This window comes from Synchiropus splendidus, chromosome 11 (assembly GCF_027744825.2).
Source record: "Synchiropus splendidus isolate RoL2022-P1 chromosome 11, RoL_Sspl_1.0, whole genome shotgun sequence".
Taxonomy (NCBI): domain Eukaryota; kingdom Metazoa; phylum Chordata; class Actinopteri; order Syngnathiformes; family Callionymidae; genus Synchiropus; species Synchiropus splendidus.
In genome coordinates, this window is record NC_071344.1 from 14,910,390 (window position 1) to 14,929,044 (window position 18,655).

General features: G+C 47.4%; 4 protein-coding genes across 5 annotated transcripts; 2 read left to right on the top strand and 2 right to left on the bottom strand.

Moving 5' to 3' along the window:
- Positions 1-74: 74 nt before the first annotated feature.
- ganabb (glucosidase II alpha subunit b) lies at positions 75-7,988 on the bottom strand. 2 transcript variants are annotated; one of them, XM_053878802.1, is made up of 25 exons: positions 7,943-7,988; positions 7,189-7,290; positions 6,990-7,098; positions 6,642-6,769; positions 6,328-6,507; positions 6,095-6,160; positions 5,311-5,368; positions 5,167-5,248; positions 4,973-5,069; positions 4,720-4,900; positions 4,502-4,655; positions 4,144-4,379; positions 3,925-4,051; positions 3,774-3,853; positions 3,551-3,691; positions 3,375-3,471; positions 3,117-3,218; positions 2,323-2,566; positions 2,127-2,191; positions 1,919-1,995; positions 1,751-1,825; positions 1,555-1,668; positions 1,382-1,491; positions 1,144-1,244; positions 75-926 (listed from the first exon to the last, which is right to left on the bottom strand). In XM_053878802.1, the coding sequence occupies exons 1-25, from the start codon at positions 7,960-7,962 to the stop codon at positions 817-819; spliced, it is 2,856 nt and encodes a 951-aa protein (XP_053734777.1). In that variant the 5' UTR covers positions 7,963-7,988; the 3' UTR covers positions 75-816. The 2 variants fall into 2 exon arrangements, with proteins under 2 accessions (XP_053734777.1, XP_053734778.1); XM_053878803.1 differs by lacking the exon at positions 6,095-6,160.
- Positions 7,989-8,480: 492 nt separating this feature from the next.
- Positions 8,481-13,339, bottom strand: ints5 (integrator complex subunit 5). The gene is made up of 4 exons (XM_053878801.1): positions 13,096-13,339; positions 12,553-12,802; positions 9,739-11,700; positions 8,481-9,544 (listed from the first exon to the last, which is right to left on the bottom strand). Exons 1-4 carry the CDS (start codon positions 13,188-13,190, stop codon positions 8,837-8,839), a joined length of 3,015 nt encoding a protein of 1,004 aa, XP_053734776.1. The 5' UTR covers positions 13,191-13,339; the 3' UTR covers positions 8,481-8,836.
- A 563-nt stretch (positions 13,340-13,902) lies between these two features.
- LOC128767088 (phospholipase A and acyltransferase 3-like) lies at positions 13,903-15,887 on the top strand. Its single transcript, XM_053878806.1, has 5 exons — positions 13,903-14,026; positions 14,494-14,535; positions 14,610-14,718; positions 15,082-15,350; positions 15,404-15,887. The coding sequence occupies exons 2-5, from the start codon at positions 14,521-14,523 to the stop codon at positions 15,524-15,526; spliced, it is 516 nt and encodes a 171-aa protein (XP_053734781.1). The 5' UTR covers positions 13,903-14,026; positions 14,494-14,520; the 3' UTR covers positions 15,527-15,887.
- Positions 15,888-16,017: 130 nt separating this feature from the next.
- On the top strand, positions 16,018-18,536 carry LOC128767089 (phospholipase A and acyltransferase 3-like). The gene is made up of 5 exons (XM_053878807.1): positions 16,018-17,042; positions 17,598-17,642; positions 17,710-17,803; positions 18,007-18,278; positions 18,336-18,536. The coding sequence occupies exons 2-5, from the start codon at positions 17,628-17,630 to the stop codon at positions 18,429-18,431; spliced, it is 477 nt and encodes a 158-aa protein (XP_053734782.1). The 5' UTR covers positions 16,018-17,042; positions 17,598-17,627; the 3' UTR covers positions 18,432-18,536.
- The last annotated feature ends 119 nt before the right edge of the window (positions 18,537-18,655 follow it).

Sequence of the window (18,655 nt, forward strand, 5' to 3'; positions counted from 1 at the left end):
ACATGTGCGCGTATCCAGAGGCAGGCACCAGTTTATTTCATGTGACTTAACTAGGAAGTACAAGGCGACAAAAGTTCACATTTGGTCATCTTTATTTTCACAAGGTCTCGGTTTCAATAGTATTTCCATCCCAACAGCAGAAGCCTTCATTTCCAAACAAAACAACATTGATGATCATGTAAAACAAGCAAGGAGACAAACTACCCCAAATTGGACATGAGCCAGAATCTACCCCGCATCACGATTTAATGAATTTGCCGACTTATTAGTAAGAATTCAGATTTTCTTCGCTTAAATGAGAGCTGTGGTGGGTCCCAGTATGAATAGTCAAGGAGTCCAGACAACTGGTGTGATTTCAATACTCTAGTGCACTTTCAAAATCATCTACTAAAAAACAATGGAAATATAAAAGAGAAAACATGTCAAAAGGACGACTACCAGCTCAGTGGTTCAATTCTCTGAATGTTTCCCAGAGCCAAGTGCTCTCACAGTAGTCAGTAGCAGCTCATTGACCTGAACCGCGACGGCATATTATCTTGACCTCTGCAAAGAGAGAACTTGGGGCAAGTAAACAACAAAATTGTTCCAAAAATGCCAATGAATCTCTGCTGATGCAAGTGCTGTGGAGACATTTTCTTTTCTTAGATAATTGGAATTTTTCTGGATGTATACGGGACTGTAGTGATGTCATGACGGACTGGTCAAAATGGGCTTTCAGAAAGCTGTATTTGTATCCAACATCCTACTGTCCAGCCTCACAGTATCATTAACACCCCTTTGCTTTACTCTTTTCCCTGGCAGTAAGTGCTCTGTTGGTCAGTGCAGCGTCACGGTCCAGTCCGCTCCTGCGTTCATGCCAGGCTTGCGTAGAGTCAACACGGACATGGTAGTGTCAAAGTCAAACTCAACTTGACTCTCACGACCATCTGGGGAAAAAAAGAAATTATACATTCACAATGATCTCTTTATGAACTTTGGCACCACTTCAGCATGATCACCTTCAAAAGAGAGGGCAGAGTTCATTCATTTGTTGGTCATTTTCAAGTACAACATTGTTAGTGTGAAGCTACTGGGATGAATGGAACATGTAAAAACACAGTGTATGTCATCATACTGCACCAAGCCAACTTCAATTCAACTTACCAGCAGTCCTCATTGTGACCTGACTGGGTTTAGTGGCTCCTACAATCAGGATGCGTTCAACCCAGGAGAGGGTGGAGAAGTTGGCCTCCGGAGCAAGATTACTGCACAGCAGAAGGAAGCATGGATCAGTAACAAACGCTTCTGTGAACTGACATCCATAATACCAACACACAATGTTGGACTAGACCTGCCAGCAGGCATCCCTGGCGAGTGCAAATAAACAGCCATTTGTACTCACACAGAGGACAGGATGTTGTTGGCAAAGCTCAGTCTCCTGTGGATGAATTCCTTGTTGTTGAAACTGAACGTGTGGCCGTCATCGATGTACAGCTCCCCCAGTGCAGTTCTCTGTCAAAGTACAAGACTTTCAGCATTCTCAAGCGAACAGGAGGCCGTTTCTCACCGACACACCTGCGGGTTCAGGGCGACTATGAAAGTGTAGGGGTCTTGCTCCATACAGGTGGAGGATCTGCGCACACGCATCTTTCGAGGAATGATAGAGCCACCGCGTTGGAAAACTGGGATCTAGTAAAGAGGCAGAAGTCTGTATTGAAGCACATTTTTCATCTTTTGATTTGAATCGCATTGAAGACCGTCCGTGTCTTACCGAGCTCATTGTGACAGGAATGTAGAGGTTCTGGGCTCCGTTGTGCTTTTGGTAGGTGTGGACATCGAACCAGACCTGAGGGAAGCGCAGCATCCAACAACCCCATTTTTGAGAATGCCAGTACATAATTCTCATTCAATCACGGGAAGAAAAGGTTTGGCATTTCACCTCGTCCTTCCCCGGCAGGTAAGCAGTCACCCCTCGGGAGCCCTCTTCTGTCACCGGGTGAACCAACAGGTCTCGGCCTGAGAGAAAATAAAGAGCATCTGATGAAACCAGTTATCTGAGTTGGAGGTTGAGACATTCCTTAAAGACAAATCTATCATTCAAACTGAACAGATATTGCTATTGAATTAGGCAAAGAAAAACGTCTCACCAATCAAGAACTCGTCCTCCACGGTGAAGGTAGCAGGGTCCTCAGGATACTCCACCCACAGCGGTCTGGAAGCCAGCAAGTAAGAGACAACGGTCACATGTGAACTTGGCGAGTGTTGCTTTCCTTTTTGGAAAAGTATTATATCGTCCTCTCATCATGCCGATCAAAACTAAGTATACATTGATTTTAAACGCACCTCATCACGGGCTCTCCAGTCTGGTGGGTGTTGTAGAACTGCTGATACCAGTAGGGTAGGAGTGTGTAGCGCTGCCGCACTGCCTCACGGATCAGTGCAGTATTTTCCGGACCAAAGAGCCAGGGTTCGCGGCGAGGTGTGTCCAGGTGGGCGTGAGCCCTAAAGAAGGGCTGGTATGCACCAGTCTGGTACCAGCGGACCAGCAACTCTGTGCTCGGTGACTTGAAGAAGCCGCCCACATCAGCTACAAGACATATAAAGATTAAACCTGGTGGAACCTTCGTCAAAACATTAATAAAAATTACTACCAATCTATTAGATATTAGCCCCGCCCACTAAACTGAAGAAGGAAAACAGCCGCAGCGGTCTCTGAGCCGCGGGTGCAGTGGCGCTGTCTGCACTATAGAAAGGCTTCAAAATCCATGAGGATCACTTGTTAACTAGTTTGGAAAACATGGAGACGGAGTCCAAATGCGTCCCAAGCTCCGACACCACAGCCGCTCTCAGCTGCTGCTTCTCCTCCATGAGATTGGCTCGGTGGGCGGAGCTTTAAGGTCAATAACACGCCTGTGATGTGACCAGGCTCAGTATTTTGCCAGCATGATGCTCTTGAGCCTGTAAACATCCATATATTAGCCATGTTGCTGTGTAAGCAGCAACGTTTTTGCGAGAAAAAAAGTAACAGCCTCTTTTGGCCAAATTAGCAGTTTAACTGTGATAAGTAAAAAATCTAAAAGAATACAGTGTTTTGATGACCCCTTATAATCCCCATTAGGCTTCCAAAATATACACACCACCACAAAAAGAAACCCCAACCAGTCCAAGGCTCAAACACATGGGGATGGAAATCTTAAGGTGGTCCCACTCAGCAGCGTTGTCTCCAGTCCACACGGCACCTGAAACAATGAGGTGGCGCAGCAAAACAGTCAGGCGGGAGGACGTCCCTTTTTGTTCACATATTCCCCAAAACAGTGAGAGCACCATTTCATTCATATGAAAACTGCTTGTGACTTAACACATCTGATGAAATAATGATACATTAAGAGTCTCACCAAGGCGCTGAGAGCCGGCGAAGAAAGCTCTGGTCAAGACAAACGGTCGCTCAACTCCTCCTGACCGTTGGATGAGACCTTCCATAGTCGCCATTTGCTGCATAACAACAGTTAGGATGGAAAACAGTAGTCAGACATGGACATTGCTGACTGCCAGTCAAATAAAAGGTACTCACAACATAAAAGCCGTAGAGGTTGTGCACATCTCGGTGCTCCCAGGCACCGTGCATGGCATCCTTGTGCATGGTGACCTCTGGCCCATTGAAGACTGACGGTTCATTCATGTCATTCCAAGTATAAAGATTATCTGTGGCCCCCTAAAAAGCACCGGGAAATCAATTGAACGACAACACGAAGTGACTCTGCCCTTTATTTCTAAGATTCAGACACACAACTCACCTCATACTGATCGTAGGCGAACATGCTGGCCCACCAGGCCCTCATATCTGGACGAGTGAAGTCTGGATAGCCAGCACTTCCTGGGGGAGTTGGAAACATCCCAAATAAAGAGAGAGGAAAAAGACGGTCGGAAGGGTGGTGAGGGTCTTACCAGGCCAGCACCAGCCCTCATAGTCTCCTCCATCTTTGTTCTTGATGTAGAAACCACGGGAGCGGATTTCATTGTGAATCTTGTAGTTGTTGTCTACTTTGATATGCGGATCCACAATGGCGACCATCTATTGGATTCAAAAGGTAGTATTTTGATTTAAAGTTTAGAGGCATAACACTTAATAAGCAATATATGAAAGCATGCGTTTATGAAACGAACCTTGCGTTTCTTGTCTTTGAGGCCTTGGAGCATTTCCTTGGGTGATGCAAACTTGTGTGGATCCCAGGTGAAGTAGCGCTTACCATCCGTGTGCTCAATGTCAAGCCAAATGAAGTCATAGGGAATGTCATGCTCATCAAAGCCAGCGTCCACGGCCCGCACATCTTCTTGGTCATTATAGTTCCAGCGGCACTGATGGTAGCCCAGAGAGGCCAATGGAGGGAACGCTTGGGTCCCTGAGGAAGGAGGCACATGAAGGGTGAGTTACATGGTCGAACAGTACAACGTTATTGAAACAAATGATGAAGCAGAACTGTCGATAGTGAGACAGAACAAAGTCATTTAAAAATGAACTGACCTGTGAGTGACGCATACTGAGCGAACACATCTTTGGGTTTCGGTCCGAGCATTAAGAAGACATCAATGATGCCACTCTCGGAGATCCAACGTACATCTGTCTGCGGGGTCTCACTTGAGCCCTGCACATAATCCAGCATTTTCCCAAACACAGTCTAGAAAGAGAAAAGATTGCAGGGTTAGGCCTCTTATCCAGTGACAAACCTCTGCACAACATACTTTTCCTGCCGTGTTGGAGCTGATGTCCACCCAAGTCTCAGCTGCATTCAGCCAGAAGATGCCAGTGGTACGCTGGCTATTGTGAGCCAACATCACCGGGATGGCACCATAAAGAGCCATTGGGTTATACAACTCGTACTGGAACACATCCAGATTATACAGACGGTAAGGATCTCCATTCCTGCAAGAAAAAAAAAAAAAAAACTTCATTACAACTGCTAGCAAGACAACAGAGAATATAGCAGCAACTCACTCTGTTGTTTTAAGTCGGAGTGTGTCTGCGTGTTCAGGAATGCCATACACATGCTCAACACCAGGCAAGGAAAAGTCTAAACTAACAGCAGATGGACCTGCAGGCCAAAACAGAGCAGATGCCAAGGATGAAATATTAAACAGGCGAGGACAGAATCCAAATAACTTCAGACAAAAACAAAAACCACAACTGACCACTTGGTTTGCCGTCTGAGTGGGATTTAAACGTTTCCTCCCACATCCCATCCTCTACTTTATCTTCATCGTCTTTTGCAGTCTGCGCACAAAAGAGAGTTACAAAGAATGTTTGCACACTAAACAAACGCCTGTCTTCAATACCTCATCCTGGTTCGCTGGATCTACTTCCTCTTTGTTTTCACTCTCAGGGTCTGCCTGGCTGTTTGTGGCACAACAAGACATCAGCAATAAAGAAGAATTCAACAATACTATAGGACAATCAGGAAAACCTATTGCTGGTCATAAGAAGAAGGCGGTCAAGCATAGAGGTTTGTTTAGCTAGTCTGCTCACAACAAAACTACAATCAGAAAGCAACTCTTACTTGTGGTTATTTTTAACTTCAGGTCACACTGTGGTGCCAAAGCGTGTAACACTAAGATAAGGATTTTATTACGTTGCCACACAAAACTTTCAGCAAAGTATAACCACAAAGAAAGATGTTGCTGAGGGGTTTTTCAAACAAAAGTACAAACTAATGGATTTCAGGCCAGATACACAGTGAACTACTGCTCAGCAAGCTTAATCAACATTTAGGTCATTGTTCTTCTCTGGAAAGCATGTCAGTCAGGCAGGTCACATGATGAGTTAGATCTGTTTAGTGTCATCGAGGAAGAAAAGGGGATCGCAGAAAGATTATTAGATAGTGTTGTTTCATGAATCCAATGAGTTTGGGACACAATCATCTCCAGCGGTTTTGATTGTCAACCAAGTAACACTGGTTCTTAAATGAATCTGAGTCATGCATTCTGAGGCACATATTTGCTTTCAAATCTAATTGGGGAAAAGACTGACTTTGGTGGGAGTGGGAGAGCCTGGGTTTATCAATATTGGCAGCATTAGCACAAGGAACAAAATACACCATTACAAACTTTAATGGAAGTTTACCTAGTGAAAACCCTCTTGACATTATCCCACACGCTAGCCACTGTGCTAGTTACTTTATAGGAGAAACTAGGATGATAGGGAGAAGAGGACAGAACAACCAGTCATAGACAGTACTTGAAACAAGCCATCTAATGGAAACAAAACCTTTAAATAAACATCCATAGAGAGGGGATGTTAATCATTTAACAAAGTCCAGCATTTATCAATGCATGTGTGCATGCGTAATCCCTCACGTGTCCTTGCGCATCCTCAGGTGCTCGAATGCCAGCAGTCCGCGCGAGTTCAGTGACATCAGCACATCTCTTCCCTCCACTATATCTAAGCGGAAGGGCCTGGCGCTAAGAATGACCCTCTGTGATTCAGAGCCTAAAGACAGCACCACACCGTTCTCATCCTGGGACAAGAGGGACAGTCTGAAACAAAAGGAGAGAGAGACATTTAGGAATTGTTGCTGCTTCTGAAGATAGTCAAGTTCATCGCAACCTTCTCTCAAAATAAACTACTGGTAAACAACAAGGATCATTATGGGATCCTATGTAAGACTTACGGCTCGGTCGGGGGATCCCGGATGAGCACATCTGGGACCTCAAAACGAGGCTTTAATGGCTTCAGCTCATTGATCTTCACCCTAGTCATGTTTCCCTGGAGACGGTAAAGCTCCAGCAGCAGCCGCACCTAAAGGAGAAAAGGTAAATGCACTGCATGAAAGCTAGGACAGGCAACTCAAACACCACAATACCGGCCATTGTGACCAGTTAGTTTCCACTATTATCAAGTGACCAATCAAAGCTTGACAATTGGACAAGCGTTGTGAGTCTTGTTATAGGAGCGTTCATGGTTAAACATCTTGATCATAGTCGTAAAGCACATAAAAGGTATCAAATGCGCACCATACCTTGTTGTTGTCATTAATGAGCTGCAAGGTGAGTCTGGTATTGGTCAGCTCCATCGTTTCCAGCAGGGCTCGATAAGGAGACTCGCTGGGTTTCAAAGCGCGTTGACGCCTGTGCAATGTTGAGCAGGCAGAACATTAGAAATCGGCATCGGAAAGTCGAGCCCTGTGGTTTTAACATAGCAGTGTCTGAAGGTCTCACTTGCAGAAGGCACTCTGGTCACATGTCTTGAAGTTGCCCCTGTCAACTGCCCAAGTCCCACTGGCACAAAGAGCAAGCGCCAACACCAAGAAAGATGCCATCCTGTACAACAAAATAGTAAAAATGTGCAGAATTCATTATGATGCAAGGATCAATCATTTACTTTTCCGAAGGTATCAATCGATGACCTGACCCCAGAAAGGGGTCTTGATGTGGAAAACAACTCTGGACTTTGATTCTGGTGCAGAGATGCCGTTCCCAATTTCTGTCATTAGATGGCCTTGACAATACGCTGCATCTCGTATTATCCTGAATTTACCATTCGGATTGGTGTTTGAGTAAAACAATCGAAACAAAAAAAAATTGACCGGAGGCTCGCACTGGCCAGTTACTTCTGGGCTAACGTGACAGGCTAACAACACATGAACAAGCTGCAAAGAACGCAAGCGATGTGAGACAATAACGTGTCGGTCGTCTTTGGCACAGTTGCCGACAGAGTCAATAAAACGGACGACTTAAACTGAGGTTGCCGATCATTGAAGATGAAGTGCAGGACCCTGTGCTAACGTTGACAATCCGCTAATTCAATTACGGATACCGCCGTTGGTGGCTGTCAGCTACACACGGTGCCGCACCATTTATCTTCTCAGAATTTACGAACTGAAAACGACAGCTTTACACTTACTCTATAGCCGAGGCAGACAGTTGGGAGGAAAAAGGCTTAAAATGAAGCTGCAGATTTGCTTTGTCTTACCTTTCATTGAAGGCGGCCATCTTGAATATCCTCTTGTAGACTCCGCCCATTTGACGCCGCATCGACGGATGTTCAAGGAAGTATGATTTGAAAATAACTGCCACAAATATTTTTGGCTCATTTGGCAAAATAAATCGGTAGATAGTGGATTTACGATTGAAAGAACAGCATCAAATGTTTCAAATACGAAATACGCGGGACGTAAGTATTTTTTTTGTTAAATTACTCTGTGCGTAATTTATAAACATGAACACTGAACGCATCACGATGCTCTGTAGCGCCGACACGTCATCCTCTTTGTCCAGTCAGTGAACTGCACTTTACGAAGACATCCTTGTTCAAAACAGAGCGTCATGACATTATATCTACAAAACATACGTCGGCTGTAATAGCTCAATAGTGCCCAGATTCCTGGAGCTCCACTAGAGTAAATGAAAGTCCTTATTAAGGACTTAATGAGTTTATTAACAATATGATGAACAAACGTGAGTAGTGTGGCACCTTCTGTTTAACAAGTATATTTATTGGATTACAGGGATTTGAATGAAGCAGACTGTAGCACCAACTGTCTGAGAACAGTGGATTTATTTCAATGCATTTGAACAGTTTGAAGCATGTGTCATCAGTGAGAAAAGCAAGGCAACCTCAGCAACAAAAGCTAATAGTAGAGAAATGAACACCAAAATATGACCCTTTATTATTTTAAGGCTTCTGCTTTTGTTCTGAAATGAACATTGTGTAGACATGGTTATTATGGGAAACACCTAATTAGAAAATCTGAAGTCTAAAAATGTGGTACAAAAGTTACACATGAAGCACTCAAACACAACTGAACTTATGTACACTGATCACAATGTCCACGCAAAGAATCTGCCAGTCGAGTCCTGTCACGTCTCACAGCTGAAATCTCCAGCAGAGGTGTCCAAGCCTGTCAATGTTTTTATGCAGGACGCTGTGAATTGGCGACACGTACCTGGCTACATCGCCGTCTCGTGAGAAATCCCTGCAGAAAATACCCTTATCTGAAGTGAAGACGAACTTCTGGGGCATAGGACCATTGGCTCTGACATACTCCCACACAGCCAGGAGCAGCAGCCTCACCTCAAAAGGAGTGATGTAAGGGAAGGCTTCGTGGACATTCGCAAGCACAGGGGGCAAAAGCTGACCCTCGCCCATGCAGGACACCAGAAGGGAGGAGGCCTGCAGATGCCAGGGGGAGTCTGTAGACAAAGCCTCACGAGAGGCTTCCCAGTGTGCCAGGAGAGTAGCCAGGAGACCCCTGAGCACAGCTGAGCAGTAGCAGAGCGCCGGGCGTCCAGCTGCCACCACTTGCAGCAGAGGAAAGAGCACAGGATGCGCCTCGAAGCAGCGGCGAATATGGATGTCCCGCTCCACCGTGGTGCGGGCGTGTTCCTCTGGGGGCCAGGAGAGCTCCCCGTTTGCCACATCGGGGCAGACGTTCTCCACCAGAGTCACCGCCACGACCTTTGCTGCTTCAGCGTTGATGGGCTGCGGCTCGTCTGGGTCACATGGTGGACGGGAGCTGTTGAGACCGGAGGAGCTGCAGCACTGCACAACCACAGCCAGCAGAGTTTGGACATTCTATGGAGGACACACACAAATGTTAACCTCATCATCCAGGACTGCTGATCACTAGTATGATAACCTCTACTATGTTCCTTTTTAACGTAGTATATGTTAGCATTAACACGACGAGACCAAGTTGGCAGATAAGGCCACCCCTTAGGAAGTTATTTACACTCTACTGTGATCTAAAACAAAAGGAACAAACTCACCTGGATCACCCCACAAGGGTCGGGGCTGGGTGTGTCTGTGCGTACTTTAAGCCCCTTTCCAATGACTCCAGCATGAAAGACGGACCACACACTTCCAGAGAAGTTGACAATGGTCCCAAAGCGACAGTTAATATCCAAGAGGGAAGCACCAAGGTCAGGGGAGACAGACGGGGCAGCTAAAGGAGCCCCAGACATGTCTGCCACCAGTCCTCCAAAGAGGTCAGCGTTGCCTTTGTGCAGAGCTCCTTCCACCAGCTGCTGAAGAATAGCTTTGAGAGTGAGGGGAGAGTAGGCAGCGAATCGAGACAGAAGGACCACGGAAGAGCTGACGGCCTCAGCAGCCTGACCTCCTTCCTTCCCCACCTTCTTGCACGCTCTCCTACGCAGAGCCCTGAAGAAGTGAGTGACTGCAGCACGAGAGAGCAGGAGGAGGTGAGCCGGGGAGGAGGTACGAGGGAGGGGGCTGACAGAAAGAAGTCGCACTGTGGCATGTGAGACATCAGCATCGCTGTGGAGGAGCAGAGGGCAGAAGTCATGGAGGTTTGAAGACACTGCTGAGCCGACCTGAACAGCCATGGTGGACTGCGAGCTTCCTCTTCGCTCTTCGTCCTGACTCAAGATGGCGGCGGCAAGGTTGAGCAGCAGCTGCCTCAGCTGTCGTGGCGTGAGAGTGTGTGTGTGGATCTGGGCCACACATCGAGCCACCGCGCTAGGAATGAGTCCAGCCATGCAGGATGAGAGTGTCGTGTGCAGCTGCCAGGCCAGAGCCAGCTCCTCCGCGTTACGAGCTCGAGTGAGGAGTTGACAGAGAGCCTCGGTGGCCACACTAGCACCTCCATACACAGACAGCAGACAAAGCAGCTGATGTAGCCAGAGGTGACGCTTCCTCTCCAGCCGCAGAGTCTCGGCGCAGAGCTCACCCACATGAGTCTGCAGCTCCTCCAAAAACGGGATCAGTGTGTGGGGCTGAGCCGGGTGCTGCGGATGGGCTTCTCCCCCGTCCATTCGGTTGTGGACCAGTTTATGGAGATGCAGAAGCAACATTTGTAGCAGGCGATCGCAACCCTCTCTGACGCCTTCATGAGGGGAAGCAGTCGGACCCGCGATGATGACAGAGGCTGGAGTAGCCGTGTCTGCCAGAAAGCGAAGCACTCTGGCTCCTCCTGATGGATTCTGGCTGATGAGGTGCACCGCTAAAGCCACCATGTTGTCAAGTTCGTCCCTGGGAAGTCCCTGCAGCAAAGTCTGCAACTGCAGCAGGACGGGCGGGCGGAGCAGCTCCACCAGCTCTGCAGACACGGCACCAAACAGGTTTGGAGACATAGCTGCCAGTTGAAGGAGAAAGGGCACGGCTGCCCGTCGTAACTGAGGGGAACTATCCCAGAAGTTGGAGGAACCAGTGGGAGACATCGCAGTTGCCATGCTTAAACTCTCCTGGAACATCCTCAGCAACTCTTTCCTGATGCTGTCTGAGTGGTGTGCAGCAAGGTGGCCAAGGATTCCCACCACTGAGCCGATCTTTGGTACCCTGCTTCCTTTTTCCACACCGTTCAAGACCAGCCCTTGATCCTTAGCACCGTGGGAGCAAAAGTCCTTAAGTCCACATGCCAGGACTCGGCTGATGATGGTGCCTGGGAAGGCTGAGCCAATGTGAGCGACCACCCAATCGAAATGAGGAGAATGCTGGACTGATGTGTCCAGAAGAGCGTCCACACACGCGTCAGGGCACCATGATAGCATGGCAGCCAAACACTGTGAGTAGGCCTCCATGAGGGAGCGCGTGGCAGCACATGACATCCACAGCTGCAGCAGCTCATTGAGGCTGGAGGAGTGTGGAGCCGCTGGGTGGTTGGCATACTTGCTACTGAGTTGGCCCAGTAAGTCCACCGCCCAAGTGGACACGAGAGGGGCCCAAGCCCGGGGGTTGAGGTGGATGAATTCTGACAGAACGCTGTGGACTTCCTGTAGACAAAAACATCTCGTCACACCAGGTGGGAACGGTCAACTTCGTCATTACTTTCCAACACAGAGAGAGGATGGCTAGCTAAGTCCACCACTGCCCTCATACGTCACACGAGTTTGTCTTTAAAACCTAATACAGTGGTACCTCGGTTTTGGAACGTTTCGGAATTTGAACAAATTCTAGTTCGAACAGAAATTTCGAGATTTTCGGATTTCGAACGAAAATCCAGAACGTGCGCAGACCGATCAGCTGACCCACGACTCGCTTTGTTATTGTGTATAACGCAGCCTCTGTATGCAGACGTGTCCCGTTAGCTACATTTACTGACTGTTTTTTCTTCATATTGAGGTGTAAAACCTTTCCTGTCTCCGCACTGGACCGTGGTAGAGTGTCACAGGGGAGGTGCTCGCTCTCCACACCTCCCGAGGCTGGAGCACGCTCTCCAGGGTTTGATGTCCCGGATGGAGCTGGGACAGGGATGAGGCGAGTCTGGGACAGAGCGTTACTTGGTTTATGACTTTGTCACAGCCAAACTGCACAGAAGCGCACATTCAGAGCTGGACACGCACCGGGCACCTCTTCACTTCTGGAGAGACTTCACTCACTCGGCAACCCCTCCCACATGCAGCGGCCACACACATAGACGAACAGTGCACCTGCAGCAGACACTCTACATTCACTCCTACAAAAGACTATTTTAAGGCTTAGAACGCATTATTTCTTTTTCCATTCATTGTAATGGGAAAAATCGATTCAGATTTCGAACAATTCGCTTCTCGAACGGCCGAACCAATTGTGGTCGAGAACCGAGGTACCACCGTAGTCTCAAGAGAAGATGAAGCAGCCCTCACCTGAATGATGTCCTCCAGGTTTGAGCTGACCCCTGAGCTGCCGTCACCCTCCTCCAGGCTTTGGAGAAATGCTGAAACGTGCTCATCATAGACACCTCTCAGATGCTCAAGCACGGCTCCCCTGCAACACGGGACAGAGCGCAACAGACGCACAGCACAGCGGGCATGTTCCCGGACACTGAGCTTCCGTCCCTGAGCGGTGTCCACGCCGCTGATGAAAGACTTGATCTCATGAGACAGCTCCTGACCACTGCACAGAGGAAAAAAAAATGTAAAAAAATATTGCAATTCATATTTAAAAGCATCAGCACATTGTACTTAAACGTCAAAAATAAGAAATAACATTCAATAATGCCTGAAATAAAATTGAAAGACATTATAAAATTGTTGCCCGTAACGGAAAACAACGTTTTAATTTTAACAGAGAATATTACTTTGGCGTCTTTAGCAGATTTGAAGAATTATTAATGGCTTTTTTGCATCGTTGTTTCAGCGGCTTGGCCACAGTTGGCCATGTCGCTGGAAGTCAGCTCCAGCACTCACCTCAGCACCGTCTGCCCCGGGAGCGAGTGTGAGCTCTGCATCGCTTTCGCTGGACTCCCGTCAAACACCACAGACATCGCGGGCTCGTTCAACATCAAATCGTCACATTAACCCCTCCTTCCACGGCCTGAACTCAACAAAGGTCAATTACAGCCGCTTTTGTGACTATTTTCTGTCAAATATGAGGACAAAATACACTCGAAGGGCGCTACTAAGCCGGAAGTTTAATCTTCTTCGTTCATGCGAAATTGGAAACGTGACTGGCGGCTGGTGTCATTACTGGCACCTGGTGTCGAAAGTGAAAATGACAGCATATACGTTGCGCGTTTTCAAGTAGAAGGAGCTGAACACACCATGTCAAGGGCCTTCCCATAGTGTTACCCCACTAGTTTGTCATATTTATTTTTCAAAAATATGTATATTATATTCTTATACAGATTTTTAAATATCTCATACATAATAATATATTTAATAATATATATACATAATATTTCCCTATTTTTGTTTTAAACTCGAGTGACTAACGTGACGTTTTTGCTTCTCCTTGCAATATAGATGTTTTGAAATAACGTGGTTCATTTGTATTTCATATGATAATAATAATGAATATCAGTAAAACGTTCTGACTGTATGATTCCTGCTATGGTTCACAATATTTACTTTATTCTTCCAAAGCTGGAAGAATAAAGTCAATAAGCATGATGTCTTTTTTATTTCTGGCTTAGGTCAAGTTATGTTTATTTCTTACTGTTCGAATGTGAATTTTAAAATGTCGGGTTGGACAGCCAGCCTTCCCCAAGGTCTTTAAATAACCAGGTCACGTGCTTTTATTTTGAAAGCACCTTCGAGTCAGCGATCAGCTGATCTCTCGCCGCTGAGCGTCGCCGTCCTGTCGTGGTCCGTCGTACCTGCGGACTTCATCGGCCAACAGGTGAGACCTTGGATGTCTTTGCCCTCAGATTCATCCGAAACGCCACCGCGAACGTTTTCCTTATTCGTTGCTCGTGAAACCAAGCGGCCGCCGGGATGTAAACAAGGTTACAAGCGCGCGATGGCGCGCGCCTCACACTAACAAGAAAGAATAGAAAATGGCTTTCTGGTCCAAATGGATGTCGATTTGTCGGTTCGCAATCATGTTCTTGTTTTTAACCATCGAGACTTCAGGAGTCGAAGCTGAAGACGTGTCGCTTCAGTGTTCTTGATCGAAGACGAACAACCTCAATACAATTATAAAAGAGTAAATGATGAGGTCAGTTTTGTCCATTTAAAAGTCATGATCGTTTGGAACGGCCGCGATTTCGGTGCTCGGGTGTGTAAGTGAAAATGATCTGCGTTATATTTTTGATGAGTGAAGTTATTGAGCACTAGCTGCTGTCTCACAATAACTTGGTTTTCCAGTAACGTCGCTGCTGCAGCACAGAAGGGATGTCTCTGGCGCTGGTAAGATGAACAAACTTTTTTGTTTTCAATCGTTCCATGTTTTCATTTTACACCAACTTCTTTCACTTTCAAAGGAAGCAAAGAAGCCGCAGCCTGGTGACTTGATCGAGATCTTCCGTGGATCCTATCAACACTGGGCGGTGTATGTCGGTGACGGCGCCATTGTCCATCTGGCTGCGCCCTGTAAGAGCTGGCCACCTGTGTCTGCCTCTGTGTGTGTGTGTCCTGTGTGTTATGCGTGCGTTGTTGGAGTCCTAAATCACTGCCACTTGGCTCGATGTTGCTGCAGCTAAGATTGTTGTCTGTCGTGTTTTATTGTTACCAAGTCACTCGACAGATGCTTCGGTTAAGTGTTATTGGTGCAGTGAAGGAAGAGCTGAGCCAGAAGGCTGAGCTCTATGTGCCTGATCTTACGCATTTGGGACCTGCTGCTCTGTGACGTAGACGCCATGATGGTCTCATGGAGGGCTCTCTGACCTGCGGCATGGTCCTGGAAGGTCCTCCTTGTTTGGACTGGAGCTGATTCTGCTGCTCGTTGTCCTGCAGCTGAAGTCGCTGACACAGGCGTGGACAGCATGATGTCGGTGTTCTCCGACAAAGCTCTGGTGAAGAAGGAGGAGCTGTGGCAGGTGGCGGGGAGCAGCAGGTGGAGGATCAACAACAGCCTGGATCACAAGTATGTGCCTCGAGCGGCTGGCGCCATTGTGCAGGAGGCCTGCGCTCTGGTGGGCCAGAGTCTGCCCTACTGCGTCCTGCGAGGCAACTGCGAGCACTTTGCGAACGAGCTGCGCTACGGGAAGGCGGAGTCCCGACAGGTGGGTGCGGCTGGTGAGCTGGTGTGCCGGCACTGACGCCCGTCTGTCCGCAGGTGTGCAAGGCCGGAGAGCTGGCCATGCTGACGGGGCTGGCGGCGGCGGTGGGTGTGGGCGTGGTGGCTCTGGCCGCCGCCTTTCTGGGGAGCGGCAAGAAGGAGGACAAGGCCAAGCAGTGACTGATAGAAGGAAGTCAGGAGGCGCCCTGGAATTTTCGTGACAGGGACCTTGTTACTGCTCTCACTCCTCCACTGTCACCTGTGCTGAGCACTCCCATGTTTTCGCTCCGCGGCGGCCTCACAGGGAACAGACTCAAGCTAACTGTGCTCTTGTAACTTCCTCTGAACTTGACAATAATAATCAGAATGTGGTGGTGTCCTCTTCCATGACCCTGAGACACGGTGTTGTCACGTAGACCAGAGAGTACTTTGGCACGCATGACACGAGGGGTCAAAAGCCTGTGACCTTTTCACAGTCTGTGTTTTCACTGGACTTTGTTACTCATCATTTGAACTGTGTAAATAAAGTGGAAGTCCTGAAGCCTCTCGGTGAGTCTCCTGGATGTTACGATGTTACTGCCATCCTGACCTGACGCTGGCCACATATGTGCGCAACCTCCGTCGAGGGAGGGGCCTTGTCACTAGCCTGTCTTTATGTTGGGTCACATGACAGTGCTTCTCACTCATGACGCCAGTTGTAAACTAGAGTTGCTCCTGGCTTGAGGTGTTTATTTTTCAATGAGCCAAATCACCAGAAACTGCAGCGTTTGGATGTCTGACTCCGCCGTAAATGAAAGTTCTTGCTGTGAAGATGGAAATCCAATTCCACTGCCTTTGTCAGCGAGTGTTTGCCGTCAGTGGACGTAGCAGAGGAGCCACGGGTGTCAAGTGAAGCTACAGCTCCCAAACATGCGACAACAATGAAAACATCCAGATTCACTGCCTCACTTTTGCCATGTTTTCCAACCCTCTGAGACTGCACGGAATGGTCGTGTCCTCGGGGGGCCACGGCAACTGGCCCTTAACTGCATCCTGGGGGCCGCAAGTGGCCCGCAGACCTCACACTTGAAAGGTCGGTGTATGTATTCTGCTCTCTCAGTGACGAATGCTGTGGCCCACACAGAGGTCGGCATTGAGATGGTGCCGCGGAGGCACATCTGACTGCACTCCCTAACTCAACATGGGTGGATGGTAGTCGTGATTTCGGATGAGGGGAATGAGGCTTCAGCATGACTAACCATCAGCAGAAACAACTGTTTGATTTGAGGTTCCTCGCACATGGGACTGAACAATGAGCCAGAACTGATTTTTATATGACCAAATGCAAGTAGATCCATCATGTTTGTTTCCCTTCTGTCTTTGTCTGGCTGAACTCTCGTTCATTTTCCCAGAAATCAGGTGCTCTCATGGCAATACCTCAGCCTGGTAGTCACCAGCCCCGGGGCGTGACTCTCAGCAAAGATCTGCAGGTGAATCGCCTTCCTCGACACAGGATAACAATGCCGTCAGGGGGAGGGAAGATTGTGTTGGTCTTGTTTATCCAGTAAGTTTATGCAGTAGATTCATTCCAAGCCAATCAAGTCTCGCCAACATTTGGGCACCGAGTCGGGACATCCCAGTCTATACGGCGTACATACATATAAATATCACAGCTTGATGTTGCACTGTCACTATCAGCGTCCACTCAGCAGCAGAGGTAGGTGCCTTCTCTTGTTGATGCAGATCATTGAAAAATTTTTGAGTGTGGGATTTTTTCCCCTTTTTTTTTAAAATTGAAAACTGAATTTTTTTTTAAACTGAAAACAACTACAACGTCGCTTGAAAACTGAGGTACAAATGCAAAAAAAAAAAAATTGTTTCAGTGAGAGAAAATAACGTATAATAATGATCAAATGTATGTTGAAAACCACCACATTTTCTTGTCAGACACAGCAAGTGAATACAGATTATGTTTTTATTACTCATATATTATTATTATTTTACAATCCACAAATAAAACAGAGAAACAAAATCACTGGAAAACTGAAATACAAAAGTAAAAATTCTGAATGTGCTCAAAGTGAAGTGAAAGAGAAAAAAAATTTGCTTTGCAACGAATGACAAAAACAACAAAACTACCTTTTAGCCATTTTAAATCAAACAAAGCCAGCGTGGTTTGAACAACACAAACTGTTCTGTAAGTCTCTAAAACCATTGTTATTGTGATCATGATTATTATTACTAATTTTGCATTTTCAACCGGGGAACTCAGCACTGAAGGATTGTGAATCAAAGACCCAACATGTCTTCATCGTTGGTAAGCCAAAGCTCATATTTATTTCCTGGTTTTGCTTTACTGAACTCTTTCTGTTTCACTTCCCAAGAAAGCAGGTGACCTCGTGGAAATAAAGAGACCTCTTTATGAGCACTGGGGCGTGTACGTTGGCGACGGCTTCATTGTTCACCTTGCTTCACACCGTGAGTGTTATTACAAGCTGAGCTGCTCTTCTGCTGTGCGTTCCAAATCATGAAGCCAAACAAAAGACATTGAAATAAGCAGGGTAGAGTGTTGCTGCTGATGTTGGAGGGCCTTGTTGTGTCAACATTCATACAATTTTTACTGTCTGGGAAAAGAGTGACTTCTAACATGAATGCTGAGTAGCTGAACCTGGTGTCTCCAGCTGATGTTCCAGCTGCAGTCAGCAGCAGTGTGATGGCCTCATCCAGCAGTGTGTGGTGTATGGTGAAGAAGGAGCAACTGAGTGCTGTCGCAAAAAACAACCCATGGAGAATAGCCAATGACCTGGATGGAAAGCGCAACCCTCGGCCTGCCCACGTCATCGTGCAGGACGCCTGTGCTCTGGTGGGGCAGACCATGACGTACAAGCTCACCACCAGTAACTGTGAGCACTTCGCTAACAAGCTGAGATACGACATGCCTGTGTCTCTCCAGGTGAGCCAACACATGTGGTCAGCTGCTCTTCAACTCTGACGGACCATTTCTTTGCAGGTAGTGACTGGAACAGTTGGCCTCTTGGCCAGCATCACAATGGGTTTGGGGCTTCTGGCCACGGTTGGGTGGATGATTACTCGCCATTCTAATTAACCATGAATTGTTGATACTCCAGCTCACACAGTCCTGCCACGAACATCCTGGGAGCCTCGACCCGTGTCATGACTATACTGTGGAGTTTTAATAAAAAAAGTTGATGATCACGATGTTCTCGGCTCCACTCTGTGGTTTCAAACCAAAGCAATCGTCCAGCGATGTCCTTCCCGCGAGCCCCTGCGCCTAACGCCATGGCCACACAAGGCTGTGCTCCCCCGCGC